At 39.5% G+C, this 26,129-nt stretch overlaps 5 protein-coding genes across 9 annotated transcripts; 3 read left to right on the top strand and 2 right to left on the bottom strand.

The window, feature by feature from the left end:
* The first annotated feature begins 27 nt into the window (after positions 1–27).
* On the top strand, positions 28–5,692 carry si:dkey-284p5.3 (uncharacterized protein LOC557830 homolog). 2 transcript variants are annotated; one of them, XM_026348248.1, is made up of 4 exons: positions 28–173; positions 2,725–2,985; positions 4,967–5,014; positions 5,106–5,692. In XM_026348248.1, exons 1-4 carry the CDS (start codon positions 83–85, stop codon positions 5,117–5,119), a joined length of 414 nt encoding a protein of 137 aa, XP_026204033.1. In that variant the 5' UTR covers positions 28–82; the 3' UTR covers positions 5,120–5,692. The 2 variants fall into 2 exon arrangements, with proteins under 2 accessions (XP_026204033.1, XP_026204032.1); XM_026348247.1 differs by having other exon boundaries at positions 4,964–5,014.
* A 72-nt stretch (positions 5,693–5,764) lies between these two features.
* rida (reactive intermediate imine deaminase A homolog) lies at positions 5,765–9,394 on the bottom strand. 2 transcript variants are annotated; one of them, XM_026348249.1, is made up of 6 exons: positions 9,238–9,394; positions 8,359–8,464; positions 8,093–8,147; positions 7,947–8,015; positions 6,782–6,837; positions 5,765–6,258 (listed from the first exon to the last, which is right to left on the bottom strand). In XM_026348249.1, exons 1-6 carry the CDS (start codon positions 9,300–9,302, stop codon positions 6,202–6,204), a joined length of 408 nt encoding a protein of 135 aa, XP_026204034.1. In that variant the 5' UTR covers positions 9,303–9,394; the 3' UTR covers positions 5,765–6,201. The 2 variants fall into 2 exon arrangements, with proteins under 2 accessions (XP_026204034.1, XP_026204035.1); XM_026348250.1 differs by lacking the exon at positions 9,238–9,394 and adding an exon at positions 8,964–9,095.
* A 304-nt stretch (positions 9,395–9,698) lies between these two features.
* Positions 9,699–16,540, bottom strand: stk3 (serine/threonine kinase 3 (STE20 homolog, yeast)). Its single transcript, XM_026348246.1, has 11 exons — positions 16,390–16,540; positions 15,440–15,520; positions 15,182–15,310; positions 14,829–14,943; positions 14,418–14,582; positions 14,077–14,244; positions 13,798–13,935; positions 13,527–13,652; positions 13,245–13,446; positions 12,458–12,651; positions 9,699–12,335 (listed from the first exon to the last, which is right to left on the bottom strand). The coding sequence occupies exons 1-11, from the start codon at positions 16,410–16,412 to the stop codon at positions 12,177–12,179; spliced, it is 1,500 nt and encodes a 499-aa protein (XP_026204031.1). The 5' UTR covers positions 16,413–16,540; the 3' UTR covers positions 9,699–12,176.
* A 268-nt stretch (positions 16,541–16,808) lies between these two features.
* Positions 16,809–18,416, top strand: polr2k (polymerase (RNA) II (DNA directed) polypeptide K). The gene is made up of 4 exons (XM_026348877.1): positions 16,809–16,890; positions 17,101–17,168; positions 17,643–17,735; positions 18,226–18,416. The coding sequence occupies exons 2-4, from the start codon at positions 17,108–17,110 to the stop codon at positions 18,246–18,248; spliced, it is 177 nt and encodes a 58-aa protein (XP_026204662.1). The 5' UTR covers positions 16,809–16,890; positions 17,101–17,107; the 3' UTR covers positions 18,249–18,416.
* A 670-nt stretch (positions 18,417–19,086) lies between these two features.
* spag1a (sperm associated antigen 1a) lies at positions 19,087–26,041 on the top strand. Of its 3 annotated transcripts, none has more exons than XM_026347063.1 (8): positions 19,087–19,527; positions 20,467–20,566; positions 20,903–21,055; positions 21,148–21,305; positions 23,505–23,646; positions 23,738–23,864; positions 23,973–24,110; positions 24,222–26,041. In XM_026347063.1, the coding sequence occupies exons 1-8, from the start codon at positions 19,176–19,178 to the stop codon at positions 24,225–24,227; spliced, it is 1,176 nt and encodes a 391-aa protein (XP_026202848.1). In that variant the 5' UTR covers positions 19,087–19,175; the 3' UTR covers positions 24,228–26,041. The 3 variants fall into 3 exon arrangements, with proteins under 3 accessions (XP_026202848.1, XP_026202847.1, XP_026202849.1); XM_026347062.1 differs by having other exon boundaries at positions 19,087–19,533; XM_026347064.1 differs by lacking the exon at positions 24,222–26,041 and having other exon boundaries at positions 19,087–19,533; positions 23,738–23,856; positions 23,973–24,086.
* The last annotated feature ends 88 nt before the right edge of the window (positions 26,042–26,129 follow it).

The raw sequence follows: 26,129 nt of genomic DNA, 5'->3' as shown, positions 1-26,129 counted from the left end.
TCATCAGTGCAGCCGCAGCCTCTCTCCTCACCTGTTCACTCTGGACTTCCTCTGATCCAGTCCTCCATGTGCACAGGACAGGATGGGATGCTCCACCAGTTCTCACACTTCAGCGGTAGATTCGACTCGACCCAGTCCTAAACCCGGGGAGAGCAACGGAACCAGCACTACAGGTGACCCAGAAGACTTTCTACTTATATGATTGTTATAATAGAGATTTTCAACTTAAATTAGGCTATAATATGAGGTAGACTGAAAATAGTTCACAAACAACGCTTTGTTATCACCTGTGTGTTAGAAGCTATAATTTCCTCTCTAAACTAATTTTGATGTGTTGTTGTTTTATAAATGTGTAAAATACGTTTTTTAAGTGTTAAATGAATTACTGTATTTCTAAAGCAGTCAGGCACTGATCATGCGCAATACACACATTCAATATATTAATAAAATCCACTAATTTTTTAATGTCACTAGACACTAAAAATAGCCTGTAATGTGTTGTTGGGTGTAACCATGGAAGTGAACTGGTCTATACATATAGAGTTGCATCATCCTTTTCATTGTAGTGAACACTGCTGTGATGGATGTCTGCATGCAAATTAACGTCAGTCTATTCCTCTGTGTACAGTATCTAATGTCTTTATTTATGGTGTGCCAGAAGTCCACAGTGACAGGATGGGAAAGTTTACTGTCATTATTTAACAGTGGTTTGTGGCTCTGTCGTCCCTGAGAGAGACGGCGGCATGAAAGCAGATTTGGTGACAGTCTACGGTTTCAGTAGGAAATGGAGAAGCTACTTTGGACACACACTTTGTTGTGGAGGATCAGACATGGCTCAGCTGTGGTGCAAACTAGCAGACGTTTCAAGCTTAAACACCAACTCCGTGTTTCATTATAGGGCAGAATGTAAGCTGCTAACTTAGAAGTATAATGGGATTCATGGCTACAAATGTTCAGCTCTCTCAATGAAGCGTTATTTCACAGTAAATAGGTGAAAAACTGGTAATCGATTGATTTAGTGGGACTACCTCTAAACAAGAGTCAAGGAAATAAGTGTCTCTTGCTGTTGTTTCCTCATTGCAGTAGAGATGTGCAGGCCCTTATTGCCATAAAAGCACTGGAACACACGCTCAATCACTATAAGTTATCAGTTGCGTTGACCCTGCACTAACCCTTCACTAAGGATCATATTGTTTCTGGCATGGGATAACAGATCTGGAGATTTTACTTGCAGGCCTGTCTGTGGATTTGTCAGTTGAATGACAGTGAAGAAGTTGCTTCTGTTGTTCTTGTTATCATTGTCTTGGAGGTCAGATGGAAATTTGTCACGATGTTTTCTTATTTTTGCATATGCCTTATTTCTTTCACTTGATGCTCCAGAGAGAAGAAGGGGAGCATTCAGTAACCCCAGGTTCCTTTATAAACGTGTTTATTTTTATCAATTACAATACTTAACTACTACAATTATTTACTATAATGTTTTAAAAGATAAAAAATATTGTTTATTGTCTTTATTGTTTAAAAACATGTACAATATTTTTAAAATGCAGTCATTTTGTGGGAAAAATGGCCACAAATATCATACAAAATGTTCTGTTTTTGGAAACTTTTATTACATTAACTAATCTCCAATGACAACATTTATCTATTTAACCTTCTAAATTAAAAGCTTCCACTTAGGATTTTCGTGTTGCAGCTCCGTGTTGCCCTTGTCTGTTTTTCAAGGCGAACTTTGTTTATTCACTTCGCCTCAAGCGTCTTTGAAAACAGAGAGTTGATGGTCAAGACTTTGATGATCCATGCAAACCCAGCAATGCAAATCCTGCAGAAAAAGCTCTACACGGAAGCGATACACACTATCAATAAACACACAGCAACCTGCTCATGAAGCTGTGAAGTGTGGGGGTATGCAGCTATTAATGTTTGTTAACCACACTCCACATAATCATTAACTCTTTGTGGTTTCTTGCCCAGTAAACTGTGGCAGTAGCTACAGCATAGGTTTTATTTTCTTCCTGAATATTTTAAGTATAATTCTGTTTCCAGAGAGTTGCACACTCCAGTGGTTATTACTCTTCCCTTTTTTTTTAAAAACTGGTAGCTATTTGTAGTTATTTTCACATTATTAAATCATAAAGCACCATGGAATTCATCACAAGATGAAAATATATCCGTCATAAAGTCTCATAAAGTCTGCAGACTTAGACTGTGCCTGAATTATGTTGCAAATATTTTCACTGCACCCACAATGACAGATTAGCTCTTCCCTCTGGTTTCAGATTAAATAAAGTCAGTAACTATCCTGTTGTCAACAGAAAGCGCACAGATCACAACTCACATGCACAGCACTGGATGCCCCAAGCTGTCCCACATTTAAATAACAAAAGTTCAATTTTTGTTTTGCCGCCTGACAGTGATTGTTTTTGTGTTGGCCTCTAGTCATCACATACCCACCACAAGGCAAAGTTGGTCTTGTAAAGTAATATTACTGTTATTTTACCAGTGACTCATGGGACATGAAGACTATAATTTTACTCCTTGCACCTATGTAGAAATACTGAAACACATTAAAGCAGTGTGTAGTTAATTTAATCTGACTGATTAACAGACCTGACTGTGTTTATAGCGGTCTAAGTTGATCTACAGTAAATCTGAACTAGTTTTACAGTGTCTTCATTTTTGTTTTGCGTGCTGTGTCAATACTCAGTGCTGTGTTCCTGACAGGCGCAGCCAACGAGAACGGAGCAGTAGCTGAAGACAGTGAAACTATTCCTGACCAGGCGCTGCCCGAGAATGGTGACGCTAACCCTGCAGATGAACCCGCTGTAGCTGCCACATCAGCAGGCAGCACCGCAGCAACTCCACCAGCTGGGGAGGATCCTGAACCTGCTGCAGCCAGTCCACCTGCAGATGCAGCAGCTCCAGCAGAACACACTACCCCTGAGACAGAAGCGAGCTCCACGGAGCCGGCAGCTCCAGAGCAAGGTGTGTTGGAGGGGAAAAATACTGTGAAAGGTCAATAACTCTTTACTGGTTGTTTTCTATTCCCTACAGGCCATGTAACATTTATGGGAGTATTTTAGTGAAGCGAGATCTTGCGTTTTATAGTTTTCATTTAATCCTCCTGAACATCCTCAGGTGAACAAGCCCATTTTGTACTAGTAAAGATATCGGCACCAATGACACTTGTTTTCTGCAATATCTCCTGTCACTGTGACTACTGACTGTTCATGAAGCGTCACTTGACAGAGTTATAAAATTGATGTCACAACTGATCACTGATGTCACCCGTTAAAGGAAGAGGAACTTATTAAAGACAAAATGTACAATTGTTTCTACTGACCAGCAGTAACCTGACCCGACAGTGTATGAACATATTGTCCCTTCCAACCTTCCCTAGACCTGCCCCAGTCTCAGTGCAGTGACGTTAACCAGGTCGTATCCAACAACACATGGACATAACTTTAGCATTTAACACACCGAGTTGGCCACAGGAATGTGGTTATAAGTCACACATCTAATTATTTAGTTAGCATTAAAGGATCTGTCACAAGATAATCACAGCAGATATTTGAATTAGCTACAACTTGAATAAAACCTTTAAGAGCTTAGCACTTGATAAAACATTTGAAAACATTTCTCTAGTAACTGGGCGACATGGTAAATACAGATTAGTGAGTTCATCACAACAGTCTGCTCTAAATCCCAAGAAAGCAATTAAAAAACTATACAAACTCTTTCCACACTTGATAAAATGACGTCTTTACATGGAAGTGCTCCACACAGAGTTCAGTGACAGAGTGCAGCATTACATTTGCTGCTGTCACTTCACTTATTACTTCAAAATGCAAATGAGAAGCAGCCAAAAGGATTGTGAGGTTGGCTCTTCATTTTCCTTTTTGTCTAATGCAAACTGTCTGTCATAATAATGCAGGCCATTAAAGAAAGAAGGATAAGGTAGCAAAGTCGATTTGTGTGCACCATAAAAATGGGAGAATAACTTTGCATCCTTATCTTACTCCATATTATTTCCAAAGATTTCATTTTCCAAAAACTGTGACCTAAGGTTCACTAAGGTTGGCAACTGTGATACAGAGACTCAGTACATTTCCATTCTGAATCCCTGAACTCTTCAACCTCATGAGAATCATTATTTTTGGTAGTCATTCCTTCTTTAGTACTACATAATGTACATACACTCATCCACAGTAGCATCAATACAGCTCACCTCGGAACAAACAGCGACTTAAATCAAGTTTAAGATGAACATATTTTGTTATTGTTATTTTAACAACCCACTGCATTATTTCTAAGCTCGTGTGTAAAGTATGGAGATAACAGTACAATTTGACTGTTGTCACCGTGATCTCATTAAGGTGTAGTCCACACAGAAACTGGAGCATGCCATCGCATGCAGGGCTTCCACTGGTGATGAACGATGTCAGGCATGCTGCGCTTGTAGGCCTCCATTTCAGGATTGAATGTCACGTCAACAGACCGAACGCGGCAGCTCTGGTAGTAGTTAGGGTCGGGGCTGGCTTATTGGAAATGATCTGAAATTAAGGGGGCACCTGTGGACCATGAAACAGGTGTACGTTGGAACTTGATATTTGGATTAAAATGTTTTACAAGTTGAATAATTAACATTTTCATTTAATGGGAACATTCATTGATTTTTGCAAAGAATGTGTATTTCATCATTTACCTCTACTGGTATCCATCAGTGCAGATGTCAATGCCATGTGCAATACAGCACCATAGATAAGCAAATGAGAAATATACCAAATGCATTTAAATAAGATGTAGAGACTACAGCTGGACTAGCAGCATATGTCGCACATGTTAGGAAATGCAGCTGAGGCTGAGGGAATGGTTGGTTTAGCAGGTATTTAGTCAAAGAAGCATTGACACATTACAAATTATCATGATTATTCATATGTCTAAATATTTAACTTTGTTCCAGCAGCTGAGGCCACAGCTACTGATTCAGAGCCCAAAACAGACGAGGCGCCAGGTAAGCAGAGCTGCAATTGCCACATTATGTCACATGATGCATAAAACACACCTACGCTAGCCTAACATTTTCTTTTTTTTTTCTTTTTCAGCTCCCAGCGAGTGAAGTTCAACATAATTATCTGTACAGATGAGTTTGTTGGAAGTGTCTTACCTTGTTTGTATGCATGAGTGAGAGTACAGTATGACCGTGTGTGAGAGAGAGAGAGATATTGCCTTGTTGCCAAGATGCAGACCCTGTGATGACCACTTTTAGCCAGGGTTCCTCCGTCATCACTGTGCCTTCTTCTCCTTATGTATGGCTGCAGAGTTCTACAGCACTTAGTGGGTGTCTTTATTATCAGATCATTTCACAATAAGTTAATTTAACTATATTAAAATATTTATTTATTAACTGTATAGAAATTTGTAACAGCATACGTCTTTAGCTATAACCCACCAGTTCATTCTGTACCTTTCTATAAAATTTTAATTCTAAGAAAACCAAAGCCAAACTGATATTTGATTTGTGAAATAATATTCTGTTTAGATAACTGGCTTTGATTTTACAACCATGTTTGCAATGAATATGAAGAGCTGGTGTACTAATAGTGTAGTGTAGTGAGCACAAATAAGATAAATGTTTATGTTTTTTTTAATCTGCTGTAAGCTACTGTCAAATTAAAAAAGGCTGGAAAAGACATGTCATGTTCGTTTTGTTGGATGCTGAATACATAAATGTAACTCTTATAACCAAAATAATATTTACTAATTTGTGGTTTTAATGCATTTATTAGTCTGTTATGCTGTTTATTTTTTCTTGGCACAAAACAAAAGATGAGGTATCAAACCAGCATCTATCCACTTTGGACCACTGAATTCCACTGAATGAGAGAATATGTACAATTACACATAATCATGAACATCTATTCTATGTCCAGTATTTCAGGAGATAATCAAAATCTGCTGAATCAAGAGCTGCTGTCGTTTTCAGGTGTAATCTAAAGGCTTTCAGTGGCATAATAGTGCAGTGCCACAGTGGCCAGACAGAAATACTTTTAGTGTAAAATCTGACCACATGGAAAAAGTCAGTCTGCTAGATCTGGTCTCTCATGTGTCATCTGGTGAAATAACACTGCTTCCACAGTACAACTATATTGTGAGCTGCTGCTTTTTAGACTACAACTTGTTTGTGATGCGGTCGACTAGTCAGGAGTCAGAGAGGGGACCGAGAACAGCAACAGCCTCAATCTCCACCAGTCCACCCTGAAGAGAAAGGAGCGGAAGCAGAAATACATGCAAATGCATGGTTTACTACTCAGTGTGAGGGAATGCTTTCAGCATCTTATCAACATACAACATTTAACTCCACGTGCAAGATAAATTGTTTTATAATACAGATGATGAACGGAGCGTGCAGCAAGCTCCGCCATGTGGATCTGTTTGTTTGCAATTTCCTAGTTTTCTGCATACATTAGTTATGAAACGGGATCTGATGACACTGATCAATTTCTAAGCTGAGAAAACACAACAGTGTGTCTTTGATATATCTTTATTGAACCTTTGTGTTCCACAAGGCCAAGATGTGTTGTTGATGTTAGCTTAGCTTAGAAATCTAAACGCTTTGTTGTGCGTTTGTTGATATTTGTGACTGTGGTGAAGATCAGATCCCATTTCATGACAAATTTATGCACAAAACCAGATTCATGTAAATCAAATGGCTGATTTACTCTTTCTGGACCCTGTGCAGTACAGAAACCAGTATACAGTTCGAGAGGTTTGGACTTACTCTGGGGAGAGCAGCGACCTGGTAGGCGGCTCTGGCAGGAAAATTACTGCTGAAAACTGCAGATAAAACATTTACATTACATTTACATTCTAAAAACAAGCTGACAAAACCACAAAGTTAGTTTATGACCATCCATGAATGGATCATTTGATTTCTGGGAGCCACTTTCTACTGATATATATATTTTTAAGCTGTTATATATATTTTAAGTAATTAAGCTGGTTGTCCAGTAAAAATCTATTTGGATGGTGTTTAACTCATTTTTTCTTATTATAGCAGATAGTTGTTTCTTTTGTTTTCACCAGACAAAAGGTTTTATAAAATCTCTATAAATGTGTTTTAGATGGAAATCAGATTATTAGTTGTAAATTTACTTTAAACTGAGAGTCTAACTAGCAGCCTGAGCGACTCTGGATCACACAGGATCTGTTGTGATCCGCTTTGCCTCATCAAGTTCACGGAAAGTTTCCTGTCTGTGGTTTAGGGTTGATCAGAGGGTTGGAGGTGGGCGGCGGCGTGGGCTTGTGAAGGGTCTGTGCAGCAAAGCTTTCTGAGACGAGCTGGGTTACAGCTGTGTGCCTGCACAGCAGTATCCATTTACAACTCGCTGGGCGCTGCAGCTTCCATTGCACCCGTCTGTTGTGATCCAGGAGGAAAAGCCCAAACAAAAGCAGTAGCATTCACACAAAAGCAGCAGCAGAAGAGCTGGACGAGCGTCTAAACCAGTCGGCAGTCGCTGTATCTCCCGTTAACACACAGGTATCAGCACTTAAATAACTCCTAACTGTTAATTTGTGTTTTGGAATTAATGTAATATTGATGGGGCACACATACATTATTACGCTATATAACATGAAAACACATTTAAAATGATTCAAGTAAAATTTTTACTGTCCATTAAAACTGTGCTTCTGAAAATCACCCATATGGCTGCTTGTATATAATGATGAAATTACAGAATAACAAATCCCAGTAATCCCAATACAAAGCATACCTCAGAGACAGAGATTACACTGACCCCGATGATTCAGCAGTTATTCATACATTCAGTATATTTCACCATAGCTCAGATTATGCTCCACTCTGCAACATCTACGTTCTAGCATTGAATTTAAGTCAGTATGGGTGAAAATAAACAACAAAGCATTTATATATATTAACTTACATGTTTTGTAGACCTCGTTGACGCTGTTAAAGTCGTTTATGTCAGCGAGCAGCACGGTTGTCTTCACCACTGAAATGAAACAGTTGCTTTAATCGGAGAGTTTGTTGACTTCTGATGTTGAATAGTGAGATGTGAGTGAGTCTCACCGTTGCTGTAGTCACAGCCGGCAGCTTTAAGGATCTCCCCCATGTTTAGAAGAGCCTGGAGGATGAAATGTTTCATCTCACGTGTCACTTTTTCTATTTACTTTATTTATGTTGCTCAGACACTGAGATTTAACAAGCAATCGGATGAAACATCGTGTTATTTAATTAAATCACTATATGATATATAAACCAATAACTGATAAGTAACAGACAGATGTTACATTAACACTGTAAATCATCAGCATATCTGTCCCTGAGAGTCTCACCTGTTTGGCCTGGGCCTTCACTCCTCCATCTACCAGCTGACCAGAGGCCACGTCCAGCCCCAGCTGACCGGAGATGTACATGGTTCTGTCCACAACCACCGCCTGACTGAGGATAACACACACACACACACACACACACAGTTTTATCAGTCCGTGATGACCAATGAATTTCAGGTTCAAGTTATTTTTTGATGTGAAATTGTATCTTTATATTGAATTCGTTATTGTGTCTTAATTCATCTTTTACAGTCATTAGTCATGTGTAAATAGAAAAATGCCTTTCTATATGATACTATATGAACCTGCACCAATCTGGAAGGAGCACTCAGATCTTTTAATTCAGTATGTAAAATCAGCAAAACCCTGCATTCAACATTTTACTTCATTAAAGTACAAGACAATTAGCATTAAAGCAAATAATGTTAATAAATCAAGTGCTGTAGTGAAGTCTAATCTCCCTCCACATGCTGACAGCCTATTGGTCAGAGAAGAAACACCCCCCAGTTTGTGCAACGAAAAAAAAGTCTATTTAATCACTTATCATCACTTCACTGCAACAGATTTGAAGTTACTTTTTAAGGTGTGTCACTGACTTTAATCCTTACCTGTATATTCCCTGTCTGACAGGAGCTTTGGGTGTATAAGGAACATCTCGGTGAATAGTCGCCATTTCAAGCTACCTGTCTGTTTTACTCTACTAAATCTCTAGTTTGCAATGCTTCTTCTGCAAACAGTTAGACTTTGGCACTTTTTTGTCTCAGCAGGTGAGTTCACTGAACTCGAAAACCCGCCCCCGATCAAATCCGGATCAGTCCCCGAGCGTTGCAAGCACCAGCGTGTGCAGCCAGAAAACCCAGCAGGGTGCTAAAGTGGTCTCACCTGTATGGACCGATGGCAGCAGGGGCCGATGAGGTGTTGATGATCCTTCTGTGGAGGGCAGACATGTTGTCTTGCAAACGGTGCAGTGGCCGTGACACGAGGAAGTGACCGTGGTCCAGGTCCTGCAGAGAGACCGACAGCTGCTACCGTAATGTCCGTTTACAGGAGCACGCAGGAGGAGCTTGTTAGAAAACGTCATGCGTTCAAATGAGAAGAGTTACGGTACGACAGGTGTCCTGTGCAGGTGTCTCTTTAAAGTCAAGTCGGGCGACAGAAGGATTATGATTAACTATAAGTAACTTTTATTATTTCTTGCACCTTTTCAAACTTTGTGAAGTATTACAAACAAAAGAAAATAAATTAAGTGGTTCAAACATATGCTTACATTCCACTCTACACCCTGAAGTCAATAACAAGTAAATCATGTAGTTGGAATAAAAAGGGAACTGTACACAATATGGTCGATTTGAACAATGTCGTATTTCCAAAGGAGCTTTTTATTGTACAGAGTAAATAGTTTGTTTTATTAAAAGCTGAAAATAGTCTATCTTCCTTATTAGCAGCGCTCTTACCTGTGCAGTTAATAAAAGAGCACCCCCCCCTACGTAGCAAACATAAACATGCATAGTCTAACAAAGACACCGAAATCAAGCCACATGTATTTGACAAAGGGCAAAAATATTAACAGCCACGTCAGCTACCATATTTAAACCAGTGTCACAAAAAATCTATTCAACAGTTAATAAATAAAGTGTGAATGCTTGTATGTACGTTAAATGCTTGTTGCACTAAGGATTTTTATGAAAACAATAAATGGCAAGGATGTTAATGATATGCGTAAAAACAAAACACAAAAAACAAACAAAACAGGTTCAACTGCATGCAGAAAAACAAAACACAAACATGATCATTTTGAAACTGAAATACTACTGATTGAAATTTCAATATACGTTTAAAATGTCAGCTCATTCTGTCCACACTGTCCATCAGATAAGACATACAGTACGATAGTGTAACAGGTCTATTTACAAGACTGTATTATTGTCCCGTAACGTGCAGCAAGTGTGAGCTGAGCCATGCTGTCAAGACTGCACATTTGCATTCATATGTAACAGCAACCTGCAGACATAGTGCACATGGATTTAAAAACAGTCAGAATTCATTCAGAGGGTCATTATTAGCACATGTGACAGCACAAAATGTCCTACATCAAGAAGAAAGCTGAACTACAGCTGAAACAAAGGTGCTTGTTTCCTTCATTAGATTAATTAATAATTTGGTCTTCTGAGTCTAAAATTAATGTTGACATTTGAGAAGGGACAAAAAACACAAATACCAGCCAATATAATCTTATTTTAGGATAAATAAACCACCATTTTTGATCAATTGCAGTCTGTTTGGTGAGTACTGAGCGTTCTGTTACAGGTGAAGTTATAAATTTAGCGTTCCCTGTTGAAAAATAATGTTTAACATTTCTGAACTTTAATTCCTCGTCACTTACACAGACATAAATGTATCTTCAGAAACTAAAATAGACACTTTCACTGTTACAAAGGATTGATTTCACACCACACATTCGATCGTCGAGCTGAACGGCTGTGTGTAAATACGACTTTTAGCTGGTAAGAACAGAGCTTGTGTCCCAGCACATGAAGCACACAGCATGAATAAACACCACAGCTTCACTCCTTCATTCACAACATCACACCTCAATGTCAGGATGCAGAAAGCAACAACAAGTTTCACACATTTATGCCGATGCATACATATAAGCTGCAGAGAAATTTGCTTAATGCACTAGGAAATCTGTCAGATGTTCTGACAGCAGATGTGTGGCTGATGCAGCGGCTCTGTTTTACCTAAGTATACAAAATGACATCAGGTGAGTCCTTCATCTCAACCTGATGTTTTTCTCCTGAAGTAAACTACAGCCATGAACAGTTCATAGGACAAGTCACGCCTGGCTACTGTTTCTCTGAGCCCCGAACCGTTACCGTCTTCTCCACTGCCTTACATTTAGGATGGCTCCACATGGTTTGAATGATTCAGAAAGTTGTGCTAGAATCTGTTGCACAAAAATAATTATTTGAAATACATCGACAAGGTTTCTAAAGACTCCAGGGACGTTAAAATAAGTGTGACAGTATTTTGGAATGCATGTAAGGGAATGAATTTCTGGATTAACCCTACCATTAAATCCAGAGCAGTGGATTTATTTGTTGAGTAAAGCCTCTGATTTTATATTCATGAAGAGTAGCGGGTAAGTCTGTGCCCTGAGAGAGATGTACAACTGAGATGTGCTACAAGACACTATGACGCATGGCATTCATCAACATAGACTGTGAAGTTGATGTACAAAGAATCCCAGATCATGACTTAGTAAATAAATGAAATTAAAGACTAATGAAATAAGCTTCACAAACTTCCACAAACTATTGAAAACATGCACGATCTGCATCACTTCTGTCCATCCTGATAAACATTAGCACTTTTCCACAGTCCAACTCACTTACAAGTGAGGAGATGGATTCAACCTTTTAAATGACTTGTTTTTTGTTTATTACATTGCTTATTTTGAAAATTAGGCTTCAAATCTTTTAAGGCATTCGCAACTTAACATCATCTTGATTGTCTTTGGTCATGAACAAACCCCTGCAGCTCTTTGTTGCAGGTATTTCCAAACTAGGCTCTATATCATATTTACACTGACAATAAAAAGTCTGATGAAAAATGACCATGTCATTGACCACACTGCTTATAACACCTGCTGCTGAGCTAGATAAAATGTTGGCCTGGGTGTTTCCATAAGGAAAGGAGGCATCTAACGTCATTCAGAGGATAGTTAGTAGTGAGTCAAAACAGTAGTCAGGTTTCACTAGCTTTGTGATAATGGCTTTGGGAAACCCAGAGCTGAAGGAAAAGGTGACAAGAAGGATAACTCAGAAGTTTTGTTGTCGTCTCTTCTTGGCATCCATTGCATCCAGGATGGGCTGCCGTTTGGCAGTGTAGCGCTGCCGGAGCTCCTCTATCTCCCGCTCCATCATGGGATCTAAGGCACTCAAGCGCATCTGCAGCTCCTCGAATTCCAGGTTCTTCAACTGTGTGTTGCAATAAAGATGAGTCATATTTAGTATCTTGTTGTTAATAATACTACGAGAATGGCCTCTTATAGATGCACTTGTGTATATTAATTTAAGATAAAGATAAAAATATTACTTACAAAGTCAAAGTCTCCATCCTGGGGAACCTTCCAGTTGTCTGGAAAGGCGTTCTTGGAGTGGATGTGGTAGCCCGGCTGCTCCTGTGGCTGGTTGTGGTTGTAGTTTTCCTGCTGCTGGGCTGCCTTGTTAGAGTCCTGTTTATCAAAATAATCCATGAAGGAGGGGCGTATGGCCTGCTGGGGGGCGGGGTGCCCTGTGGAGGAAGAAGATGTGCTTAACCACTGCTGCTTAATTAGTCTATTAAGCAATACACAAAACGAATTACTTCATTGACATTTTAAATGTTCTTTTAGGGAAAATCGAATGGCTATTAAATAATGTTATTATAAAAGTTTCAGCCATATTCCTTAGTTCATGATATGCTCTAAGCCCATATTAACAATATCATTAACCAAATAGCAAAGACACAACATTCATTATCATCGAAGTTGTTGTAGATTATAGCTGTATAGTTTTCAGACATTCACTGGAACCCTGAACTTTTACGTTACCTGAACGAGCTGTATGTGAGAAAGCAAATGTCCAAGTGAGTGGGCTGGGACATTAAACATTACCCTACCAGCTCCCTACACAGTCCAGGGACCACTGCTCAGCAAGACCAAACAGTCTCCTGTTGTGTGCTTTATGTTTGAAAGAGCAAGTCTCACAATGTCCAGGTCTAATTCTCTAGACATTGTCAAAAAACGTGAAATTGAATCCTCTACTGGTCAAAACAAAACTGCGCCTGTGTGAAAACGTTACATTATACAGTCAAAGTATGTCTCTACATAAATTGCATTTTCTTACTTCTCATGGATCCATGGTCTTCCTCATCCTCTTCATCATCACTGTTGATGACCATAGTGCCTAGGTCTGACTCCAGCATGGTGCTACCATGTTCAATCATAGTCTGTGCTCCATCGCTCATGGTACTGGTGGCCCGCATGGTTCCTGCACCCTCAGAACCTGACTTCACCATAGTGTGAGAGTCTACCTCAGTCTCCTCTTCCTGGAAGACACACGACTATTACACATGTAGCCTTAACATAAAGTTGTGTGGTTACTGGAACTAATTGTCGGCACACGTACAGAGTTGTCCTCCTCCTCCTCCAGCTCTCTCTGCTGCTCCTGCTGCCTCTTAGCTTTCATCTCCATGGCCTCAGTAATCAGATCCCTCAGGATTGAGACTGGTTTAGCTTGGCTGATAAATGGGTGCTGGATAATACCAGAAACACAATAAGAAAAATAGTTAGATATATGCACTTTTACATTCCTACTACATCAGATGCTTAAGGGTGTACACCTAAATGTGTATCTTGTGCATTTTTCTTGTATGTGTTTGTGTCCTTGCTTCTCCAACCTGTAGCAGCTGCGTGGCGGTTGCTCTCTGCTCTGGGTTTTTCACCAGGCACTTTTTGACAAAGTCTGTGAATTCATCTGACCATAACTCAGGCTTTCTGAATGTTGGAGGAGGGTTTGTGGGGATCATGAAAATAGCCTGAAGTTGGGTAACAAAAAAGGAAAAAAACAAGAAACTTAATACAAAATTTTTCTTTTTTTTGGTACCTTACTAAAAAAACAACAACCCACTATTAGCTAAGTGCTTACATTCAAAAACTCTACCCATGTTTACACTCACTCTCATTGGATGGATGTCAGCATAGGGGGGCTTTCCTTCTGCCATCTCTATGGATGTAATGCCCAAGGACCAGATGTCAGCCACACAGTTGTAGCCGATCTCTTGGATCACCTCTGGGGCCATCCAGAAAGGCGTACCGATCACAGTGTTTCTTTTTGCCATGGTGTCCTTCAGAGAAAAACATCCATAATTATGAACTACGTTTTCAAATTAGTTCAGACATCATTAGTTAATGCACTTGAGTTCACAAAATCTGATTAAATTTCCCAAGTGGAACGCTGATTTGAACACTCAATTCACTGTGTCTAGTACAAACTCTCTGTCATTAGTTACAATCTTACCGTTAGTTGTCCAGCTACTCCGAAGTCGGCCAGTTTGGCATGTCCCTCAGTGTTGAGAAGGATGTTTCCTGCCTTGATGTCTCGATGGATCTTTCTCATGAAGTGCAGGTATTCAAGACCCTTCAGTGTGGACTTCAGGATGGTTGCAATCTCATCCTCTGTCAGCTAGGGTGGGAAGAAAAAAAACTTGGATGAGGTAAGTTCCAAAAGTTTCTTCAATGTTTACATAAACAGAAAACAAGAAAAAAACCTTTAAACAGAGCAGACAAAATTATTTACATTACATATCATACAATGGTACACTTTGCAAACAAACAGCAAAGACGTTTGTTGCCCATTCATCGTATTTTATATATAAACACTACTATTATACTCCTTCACTACACATGTATCCCTCTTTTAGGTACCCACCGTCTTATTACGCAGTCTGATGATGTCAGAGACAGAGCCGGCTCCACAGTACTCCATGACAATCCACAAGTCTGTGTTCTTGAAGTAGCTGCCATAGTACTTCACTACATAAGGGCTAGGAGGAAACGCAAAAGAAGTGGTTACCAAAAGAGAACTCAAAGTTCCACTGACAACTAAAAGAGCAGAAGTGAGAAAACGTCACACAGATCAAGAAACTAAGATGCTGCAGTAACTAATGAACTCTGGCAGTTAAATCAATAGCTAATATAGAACAATAAGGATTTAAATGTACAATAAGCCAGATTTAATCTGATCTTTGTAGATAAATTTGGGTTCTGCAGAGTCTTTCTCACCTGTCACACTGCTGCATTATGGAAATCTCCTTGATGATCTCCTGCAGATCAGATTCCACAGGAACCTGCTTTATGGCCACTACCTGGCCTGACTCTTTATGGATGGCTTTGAACACACTGCCATAGGACCTATACACACACAAGTTATATGTTAAGAGTGCATTTTATAGCAGACATTTATAAACAAATGTATTTTTGTGCAACATAACTATAACATGCTATTTTTAGTCAACAGCAAGTGTGACAAAAACATCTTACCCTTCACCAAGTTTCTCTAGAACATCGAACACTTCTTCTGGTTGTTTGGTCAGACTGTCTTCACTTAACTTTTTGAGTTTGCTGCAAAAACAGAAGAGGCCTACTGTGACTTCATTATGATACTAAAAACAAGCTAGTACATAGAGTGATAGGAGCATTAGCTTAATCAAATTTACAGTGAACAAGCACTAAGCAAAAAAACAAACTAAGAAACAAAAAAAACCCAGTACTCATTGTTTTAAGTGTATGACATTTTACTGAAAACAGATAACTTGCAAACAGAGTTGAAATGATTAGTTAAAAGAAAAACAATTGTCAAAAAAACCTTAAAAACATTTAAGCAGGTTTGTTAATAATACAACTGTAAACATTTGGAGAAGTGAAACAAACTCTGTAAAACCCAAAGATGCTCATCACACAAAAAAAGGAGAGACAAGTGGTTAATACTTGGTAAGTTAGACGAAAATGTAGAATTATGCCTAAAAACATGACAAAATTAAACTATGAAATGTCTGAGCTGCACATAAAACACATCAACTTGAAATTGAGATCAAGGTGGTAGGAAAGCACATAGGTCGCCGTGAAAATGAAAATAATACAAATGGTTAAGAAGGAGGCTTGTTTGTCTCAAACGGAGGTGTCAGCAGCACAAAATCTTATATTTCATCTTCACATTTAAACGTGGCTTCGATTCAAATAGTCGCTTTTCTATTTCGATGTTGCTGTCCTAAAATAGCTAAACTCTTAGATATTAGGGGTTGATCACAAGACTTGTTAATATAGCAAAGATTGGCCTCTAAAATTGTTAAATGAAGTCCGCAAAGCTCACTAGCCAGCATCGGCAGCTAGCTAAGAGACAGCTACCGCCTATGTTAGCTAGCTTTCTAGCTAATAAGCTAGTTAACGCTAATACTGAAAGTACGTCTTAAACCACTCGAATAGACACAAACCTTTTGGGCGCAGACGTCTCCATGATATACAGCTTTAAGCAGACAACGGACTAACAGTAGGTTATAGCAGTCTGGGGGAAAGTAGTCAAGATGTGAACATTGTCGACAGAGCCGTTGTTGTCAAAAACTAGTGGAGGGCCAGCTGTGTGTTGGTCAGATGATCGACAGTTTGGAGAGACGGCGGCACCACAGCGCCCCCTGTCACCTCGGAGTGGAAAACAAGAATATACCAAGTACGGTCTTTACAACACAGGGAAATATAAATAATCTGCAAAAATAAACCACGTGAGCTGCTGCATGCAGTTTAAGTTGTCATATAATTACAGCATTAACGCTGTTTGGCAAAAATAACACAAACGTGCTAATCACGACAGAGAATCTTCTGACCAATCACAAACAATTTTACTTCGAGGTCGGCTGGGCGCTTTTACGCATGTGCGAAAGGAAGCGTTGTGCGAGACGAAAAGAGAGGTAAACAGTTAACAGATAGCATTTTAAACGGTGAGTTGTTTTTCTTATTATTATTATGTGCACGCCACATTTACTATATTCGTGTTGTATTGTTAGACTCCTTAAATACTTGTATATTCAACTAGCACTACTAGTTGTGACGGTTTAAGCTAATCTTGTCCGTTCCACCACGCTGTTTGTGTTAGCATGCTGTAGCTATCATTGATGTGATAAAGTTAGTCATCTTTTTCTCTCTTAAAGGATAAAAATGGACGCACAGAAAGATCTACAACCACCAAAGCAACAGCCCATGATCTACATATGTGGAGGTCCGTGGTTTCTATTACTAGTAGTAATTGTACAGCTATTACATTCATTGTTAGTGCTAACGTACTACCAGATCTGCTCTTTTACCTTTATTCTATTCAAGATTTAAAAAACTTTATTAATCCTATAGGGAAATTGTTTTTCCTCACTACAGTTGTTCTCAACACAGACAGAAAGAAAGGGAACCACAACCAAGAAAGATCCACACCAACATAAATGCACTAATAATTACAGTCACTACTGTGCCACTACTACACCAAAATGTATTATTTTGTATGGCAAACCCTAATTTTTCAGGTAACAGTGACAAAGATCTCGACATTAAGAAGGTCAGATCAATGAATGATATTTTTGGTAGGAAAAAGGACTTTAGACAGCCAAACTAGTTGCATATGTATTTTCTGTTAATTCACTGATGTGTTCCAGCTTTCTATTCTGTAATAATCTTCCTGATTTTCTTTTTTTTTTAACTGCAGAATGTCACACTGAAAATGAAATTAAGGCTCGAGATCCAATCCGATGCAGAGAGTGCGGCTACAGGATCATGTACAAGAAAAGAACAAAAAGATGTATCCTTTAATTGATTGTGCATATATTTGGGAGTCATTGAAACTAATCAGGCAACTTTTAAAGAAGATTTTGGATATAAACAAACATTTTACAGTATATAGAAATGTAAAGGGCTACACACTGATTCCCAGTATTTTTCCAGTAATACTTATTAGATTAAAATACAAAAAATTAGGCTTAGGAATAATAGCACACCTATCATCCTATGAAGATTCTGATGTTGGGGATCTGGTATTTTAGTTTACAGCGAAGACTGATTAATATCAGTTATATTTATTGTATTGTAATTGTTTATTGTAATTCTTTTTTAGTAATGGGCTGATTCCATCCTCTATGAAATCAATATAAGGTTCATCAATTCACTGACAGCCCCTTGTTAGATCATTATAAACATGCAACAAATATGAGGTTTGGAATAAATGAAAATATTTAAATGTCAGAAGATTTAAACTATAACAACTACACATTTCCTTGACTGTTTGATTTCAGTGGTTGTTTTTGATGCGAGATGATGAAGAAGAAGAGAGCAGCTGTTTTGATTGTTATTGTTATGTTTTTGTGCATATCACCATGTAAATAAATATACCCACAAATCTGGCTCCTTTTTTTCCGAATTATGGTTAAAACTCACGGTGACCAATGAAAGTTTTGGTATATTAAAACATTTTTACTTACCTTGACTGCTTTCACTGTGTCGTTTTTACCCATTGTTCTTCATATTATTTTAATTATCATTGTTGATAATGTTGCTTAATACAGCAACATGAAAAGAGAAGTTTATTTCTTAAGGCTATATTCTGTTCATTTACATAAGAGAGTAATGTTGCCTAGCAACAGTATAGGGAAGGACAAGGAAGCACTTACACAAAGACAAAATATTTTCATATCTCTACCAAAAAAAGGCTTTTGATTATCAAAGATTAACCAATACCATAGGCAAGTTTGACTTTGATTTTGTAGTATTTTACCAATCAGAGGTGGAAAGAGCTTGGTTATAGGTCAAGTGACTTGAAAGCCAGAGAAATAAATTTGTAATAAACATTAAGTATTGCATTTACAATAATTGTGGAGCATTTATGTAGTACTTAAGTAAATAATATGAAAGTTGGGTTGGTTTAAATGTTATACTAATATAAACGAAAAGGATTTTTCTGGCATTCAAATTTCCAACAAAACAAAACGTGTATCCCTGGAGAGCAGACGAGAAGTTGGGTCTATGGTGGTTGTGACGTCTAATGAGAGGCTCTCTCATCCCAGCTGTCCCACTGCACCACTGCATCGCCGCGGCTCCCCCTTCCTGTGATGTCACAGCTGACGTATCATCCAGGGGGTGGGGCCAGTAGAAATCCCCGGCCGGGCGCAGATGTCGCTGCAGCTCTGAGAGAGGGGAAAGCAGGAAGGGAGGAAGAGTTTGAACACACCGCAGAGGGAGTGCAGTTATGGGGAACGCACAGGAGAAACCTCCGGGCAACGGAGGAGGGGGAACCAGATCGGACTCGGCCACAGCAGGGAGCGGCATCAGGAGCCAGGGTGGAGGCAGCGCACAAAAGAGTCCGAGCGCTCCAGAGAGGGGTTTGGTCAACGGCACTCAGGAGGAAAACAACCCTGCAGGTGTGAGAAAGGAGCAGGACAGCCCTGCAGTGGATGCAAGTTACCTTGATGCCCCTGCTGGGGCCCTTCCTCCTCATCTGGCCCGACTCAAGAATGAGGGAAACCACCTTTTCAAACATGGCCAGTTTTCAGACGCTTTGGAGAAGTACACCCAGGCCATTGAAGGATGTATTGAAGCAGGTGCGGGTATGAGTTGATACGATTTATTGCTTAAATATATAAAATAATTATTAAATTATTAGAGTTATTTATTTTTGGTTTAATTTAGTGTGTTGACTAAATCATCAAAACAACTAAATATTAAAGCTGCAGTGAAGAGTCATAAGAGACACTAACAGATGGATGGCACAGAAACACATAACCTCATAGCATATGTGTGTTAGTCCTTCTAAGGGTATCAGAGAAAAGTTGACTCCAAGTGTCATATGGTTAATCAAGAGTATCCCATGCCAGTTATGAACGTCTCACGTCACTGCTTCAGTGCTGCATATTTTTTAGTCTTTTAATCAAATCAACTGTTTTACTTAAGTTTAATAAGATGCAGCACTAGACCTGCCACTTGTCTCTATGGAGCGCTGTGGGATCAGCTGGTAATCAATTTTTTAGACTAACATTCACAAACAGGAGCTCAGACACGAGGTGACGTTGGTGATTTGTAAATGGGAGTTGAGTGTTGGCACAAGACAACTCTACTGGCCGCAGATAGAAGTCATGTGCTGGCGTCAGGCTTAGGTAAGATTGAATGTCATGCTGCACCTTTAAGATCACTCAGCCAGCTGAGTGATCAGCTAACTGATGCACTGCTAGTGGTTGTGAAACTGCAGAGAAAAGGCAGAGTAGAAAATGACTCTAGACTAGAGACTGCTAACACGTCCATGTCTCCACTGCTCCCAACACTCAGCATCTCTGAGCGGTCTAGTGTCTTTAAAATTAAGCTGCTTTAGTCTAGCCAGTCGATGACAAGACGAAAATGTTCAAACCAGTCTTAATTTTAAGAGCAATAGTGTTGTAATGTATTCGTTGAATGTATTTTATACTGAAATCAACAATAACAATAATGAGAGTGTTTTTTACAGTGTCTGGTCCTTGAGATGAGTGGTTGTGGTTGTATCCCTGCAGGCATTGATAGTCCAGAAGACCTGTGCATTCTCTACTCCAACAGAGCCGCCTGTTACCTGAAAGACGGAAACAGCACAGACTGCATACAGGACTGCACCATGTACGTGACCAGCGTCGGATCTGCTCATGTGATTGTCACAGGCCAGAGCTCAGCATGTTGCTAATAGTTCAGACAATACGTTGCTCTGCTTTTCCACAATTTTGTGTAGAGTTATACATAGAGTCGGTCTGTGGCACAACCGTTTTGCGTGTATGTGACTTGTTTTTTATTGTGGTTTTGTGTTCAGGAAGCTGCAGGAATATCTCTAAAGCAAATACTCACTCACATCTTTCTGAATGGGAAGCTTCAATTCATTCACCCTAATTCCTCTTGTGACACAGTGTGCAGGTGTAGATGGTTTGATCCTCTGTCTCTACATCTCTCTGATCCTCTTAGGGCTTTGGAACTGCAGCCCTACTCCTTGAAGCCCCTTTTGCGCAGAGCTATGGCCTATGAGTCACTGGAGCGTTACAGAAAGGCCTATGTGGATTACAAGACTGTTTTGCAGCTGGACACTGGGGTTCAGGCAGCCCACGACAGCGTCCACAGGTGAGCTCAACTCAGCCGGAGTATAGAAACCAAAGCTCATGTGGCAGGAGAGCCTCATTTCCATGACCATGTGTTGTGCTCATGTCTACCAGGATCACCAAGTTGTTGATCGAGCAGGACGGACCTGAGTGGAGAGAGAAGCTTCCAGAGATTCCTGTCGTCCCTCTGTCTGTGCAGCAGCAACACAGAGAGAAACCAATCAGCATTGAGCTGGCCCAGGCCCGGGCCGCCAGGGCTGCACAGGAGGAAGGTGAGTGACATCACTTCCTATAAGCTTACTGGGGAGTCATTTTTTTATCAACATCCATAACATTTTATCAATAAAATGTGTGTTATAAAATCTCTTCTGATTAATTGTGGGTGGTAAAATGAAAAATGAAAGCGCTGAATTATAACCTGACGTTGGTCAGGCTCTGAGTGAAGGCATTTCTGCAAAGAGATCGAGTGTGTGTGTGTGTGTCTCTGGTTGGACCATCAATAATGCAGAGGAGAAGGCGATCCACACAGAATGTAGCGCTGCTGTAATGGAACAATTCAGGTCAGATTTCCTGTAGGCTGCTCCTGCTCACACAGACTGTAAGACTCCACATAGATCATATTTACATAAATGTAAATATAAACAGTTATAAAACATTCACAATCACTATCAAATAAACTGCTTTACTCTTGTTTACCACATAGGAATTCCAAACACAGGATTTGAATCTAACATGCTGTAGATAAACCACAGGATACATGCAGCGCAGAAAGACACATAAACATTTAATTACTATAGCACATAGGCAGAACATTGCAGATGTCAGAGTCACAAACTGCTGTTGCTGGGGAAACAGATGGGAAGTGGTTCAACGTGTCAGTGTTTAACACATTATACAGTATCTCTTGGTAAAATCCACTTTTGTTGCAGCAGTGACATACACCAGTTTATGCATTTAATTTATATATATATAGTCGCATTTGCTCAGTTGGAAACGCAGTTTTAAGGGGAAATCTGTATCACTGTTCTTACAGCCCTCTCTGCTGGTCCATATAACCAGCTGTTTATCATGGTGATGTGCGAAAGAAAAGAAAGAAGAAGAATTACAAAATGAGAACAAACTCACACTAATTACTAAAACAAAAACTATATTCCATATAATAAGCCTGTATAAGAAAAATTATTTATGATGTTTTCTTGTTCCTTGATTGGTTATGTATAGAAATACACCAAACACAAATACACCTGAGTTCCTCTACAGGGCCACTCCCCTGTGTAAACTTAGTCAGAGCCTTGTTCTCTATATACCAACATACAGTTTACTATACTTTAGTACTGCACTGAGGTTGAGATGTTGTTAAAATTTTTATTATGCTCTGGATGCTTGTAACTGCTCTTGCCTCCGACCTGCCAAATCCAAGGTCCTTCTTCTGCCGCCAAATATCTGGTGTCTCACTATAGCATTGTTTTTAGTGTATGGTCTGTTGACAGATTGTTTAACGTTTGCAGTGGAGATTAAATTCTGAATGTAAAAATAAATTAGTTTCTCTGCTATTAAAGATTTTTTTCAAAATAGAAACTCAGACTAAACGTTGCTGTTGTCATAGTGACATGTAGTAGTAGTAATAAAAAAAATAAAAATAATAATAATAATAATAAATGTATTTATAGAGCACTTTTCTAAACATAAGAGAGACAAAAACACATGTAGGCCAACAAGATCAACTTGAGCAAGCACTAGGCAAATAGTGGAGAAGAAAAACTCCCCCTAGGGGAAGAAACCTCCAGCAGAACCAGGCTCAAGTTAAACGGCCATCTGCCTCGACCGGTTGGGGAGCAGGAAACAGTTATACAAACAAAACAATAATACAAACACAACTACTGCATCAGTCCTTAGGAAGACCGGTTCCAATGGAAAGACATTGTAATCTAATGGAGAGTCTTCCTAAAGACAGATTTGTTTAGTTTAAAGAAGATCACAAAAGGCTCGCCAGTAGAGGTATGTTTTAAGGAGAGATTTAAAAGATGTTTCTGAGTCAGCTGATCTTATTTCCTCGGGTAAGTTGTTCCAGAGTTTCGGGGACTGTGGTACTGTACACACTGTGTGTCACTTTCAAACCCCGCTTACTGCGTAAATATAAAATAGAGTCCAGACAGTGATTATCTGTCTGTGTCCCTGCGAGAACCCAAAGACATTTGAAAGTGCTGTTGTGTGTCCGTGTTCCCCTGAACTCATTAGACGTAGTTGCTTTCTCAGCACAGCAGAGCGCTCAGTAAGCAGGAGGCGACACTTCCTCTCCCCAGACTGCAGCTGACAGGCGGATGGATTTATCAGTCACTCCTGAAAAGTCTGTGTGCTGCATGAATGGGGAGTGCTGCTTGAAAGACAACACAGTCTGCCCGGACATGTAACACATCCATAACCTAATTTCCACATTGAATTTTTGCTAAATTCTATTTTTCTGTTAACAGCCAGAAGGAAAGAGGCCCGCTATACTTTACTGAAACAGGCAGGCAATGATCTGGTTAAGAAAGGACACTTCCAGGAGGCTCTGGAGAAGTACACTGAATGTCTCAGCACAAAACCTGATGAATGTGCTCTGTACACAAACAGGTAAACAGTAAATCAAAGCCCATAAAAGTAGTATGGTAGTAGAAAAAACGGCCTAAAAACCAGATAAATCCCGACTTCTTGTCTCTTCCAGAGCCATTTGCCTCCTGAAACTGAGTCGGTTTGAAGAGGCCAAACAGGACTGTGACTCTGCTCTGCAGCTGGAGCCGGGAAACAAGAAAGCCTACTACAGACGAGCCCTGGCTTATAAAGGTTTACAGGTGTCAGTGCTCATCACGGATACACACACTGAAGTAGATTCTTTCGAAGATGCCAGATTTCGTCTTGTATGTGTGTTTATACTATGTCTGTGTATGACTTTATCGTAGGACTACCTGTCTGCCAGCAGTGACCTCCAGGAAGTCCTGCAGTTGGACCCGAACGTCCGGGAGGCTGAGCAGGAGCTTGAGGCGGTGACAGGCTTGCTGAGAGAGAGCCTGATGAAAAACGCTGCGCACACGCCAAAGGTAAGAGACACACAAACACACACGTCTTATTTGAAATATCTTGTGGATAAACTCATACAAAAACTGAATAAACAAAACCCCAGGAGGCTAAATCTGTCTACTTTTCTCAAGGTGTGATGGCTCTTGATGGGTCGATACAGAGGCAGAGGAATGAATCAGGTATGGACACATACTGTGCTGTACCAAGGCAAATGACTTAAATGGAGGCATCGACGTGCATAAGTAAGACCTTTACTGATTAAGGTGACTGGGTTTTTCTTCCTGGGATGAGCTCCATTGACGACCAGCTTTTCAGCTCTGCACCATCTGCAGTGGGTGCAAACCACAACATTACACCTGGGTAGACAACTGTACATAATGGGCAGCTTTGTTTATAAAGGCTAATTAATGTCCAGGTATCTGAGGCTTGCACTACACATCATTCACATTATGGTGGAATATACCGTATACACAGATCCATTTGTTTGTTGATGTGAAACAGAGGAAGAAGAGTGTATAATGTGTGCCTTACTGAGATTTGTACCACAGTTTGGTTTGTCTTAAAAATGTTGTGTTTGGTTCCAAAATCATTCATTAAGCTCCAGACAAAACCAAAAACGGACTGTGTTGAAGCCGCAGCATGTCTAGAGGCTCTGAAAGATACAAAAAGGTCATTAACTAGGATAAATCAAGGTTTCTATCAATTTCAATTAAAGGCTTTAGTCATTGTTTACATCATTTCAGCTGCTGCTTATTAAAAGGAAAAGCCACCAACTCGCTATAAAACTTCATTACTGCATACTGTTGGTACCTGCTTTATAACAACAGCCTCAGACATGAGGCTTTACGATCTAACTCTGATTTAAGTTGGGAGAAATTAGTTATAATAAGAGTTATTCTAGGTAAGGACACAAAATACTGAGCTGCGTTCTGTGGTCATTTTAACTGTATGGTTGCATCACTGGTTTAACATAATGAACATATCCAGGTCCTGGTTAGTTTTTTAAAAGATTTACTGCAGGTCTCAGGTTCAACTGTGAATGTAACCAATATGATTGTGCGTCTTTGTCTATAGGTGTACATCATTTAAGTTTGACAAGTCTCCTGCTGTATCAGATACAACTAATGTGAATCTCTGGGCCCTTCCAGCTGCAACAAGGATATAGGAAAAGATGTCCAGTATTACTTCTATATTTGCTCTGTCCATTCAGCCTCCATTTAAAAACAATCCAAACATATCTAGTTTTCAGACATATCAAAAAAGAAAATGAGTCTGCATGCCGATGACATACCACTCTTTAAACCAAATTGATTAGGCTCCCATCAGTCGAATCGGGTGACCTCACCCAGCCTGGTGTCAACTGCAGGTCAGCGATTCTGTCGTGACAATATTTATTTGACATTTCATAGCCAGGACCTGATGTGAATAAATGGAATTTCATCCTGTTTCTTCTCACATACTGAATTTTACAAGTTGAGAGAGAAATATGACTCCTAAGACCTCTGGCATCATGAAAATGACAAAATAGGATGGAAAGACTAAATTATTTTTATAGTAATTGACTAAACTGACAACCATCAAAAACATATACACATACTTAGGGTTTCGGTACATTTCACAGCCCCTCAATAATAATAAACTTATTATTGATTAGTGCGCTTGTGAGCAAAGCTTCTGCAGTGTTAACACAACATACAACTCTACAATAGAGATCCGACCGACTAATAATTAAGAATGCTTGCGCGGCTGTGCAGGGCCTTTGAATATTTTGAGAGCAGATTCATTTTTTACAACACATTTAAAAATGTAAATCTTTGTAAAGCACAATGTGCCACACATATTTCACGTGTACTTCACAGTATTGGTGTATTCATTCAGTTTGTTCTACCTGTATCTTTAGTTTGCCGCCTTTGGATCGTTCTTGATTGCTCAAAAAAAAAAAAAAAAAAAACACTTGCTGAAGCTTTACGAATGATGTGCCGCTTCATGGAATGTAAGAGCATGTACTGTATGTAAATAGTTTGAATGTAAATGTAAAT

Source organism: Anabas testudineus, chromosome 11 (assembly GCF_900324465.2).
Source record: "Anabas testudineus chromosome 11, fAnaTes1.2, whole genome shotgun sequence".
Classification (NCBI taxonomy): domain Eukaryota; kingdom Metazoa; phylum Chordata; class Actinopteri; order Anabantiformes; family Anabantidae; genus Anabas; species Anabas testudineus.
Note: the sequence above shows the minus strand (reverse complement) of the source record. Positions and strands in the feature narration are given on the sequence as shown.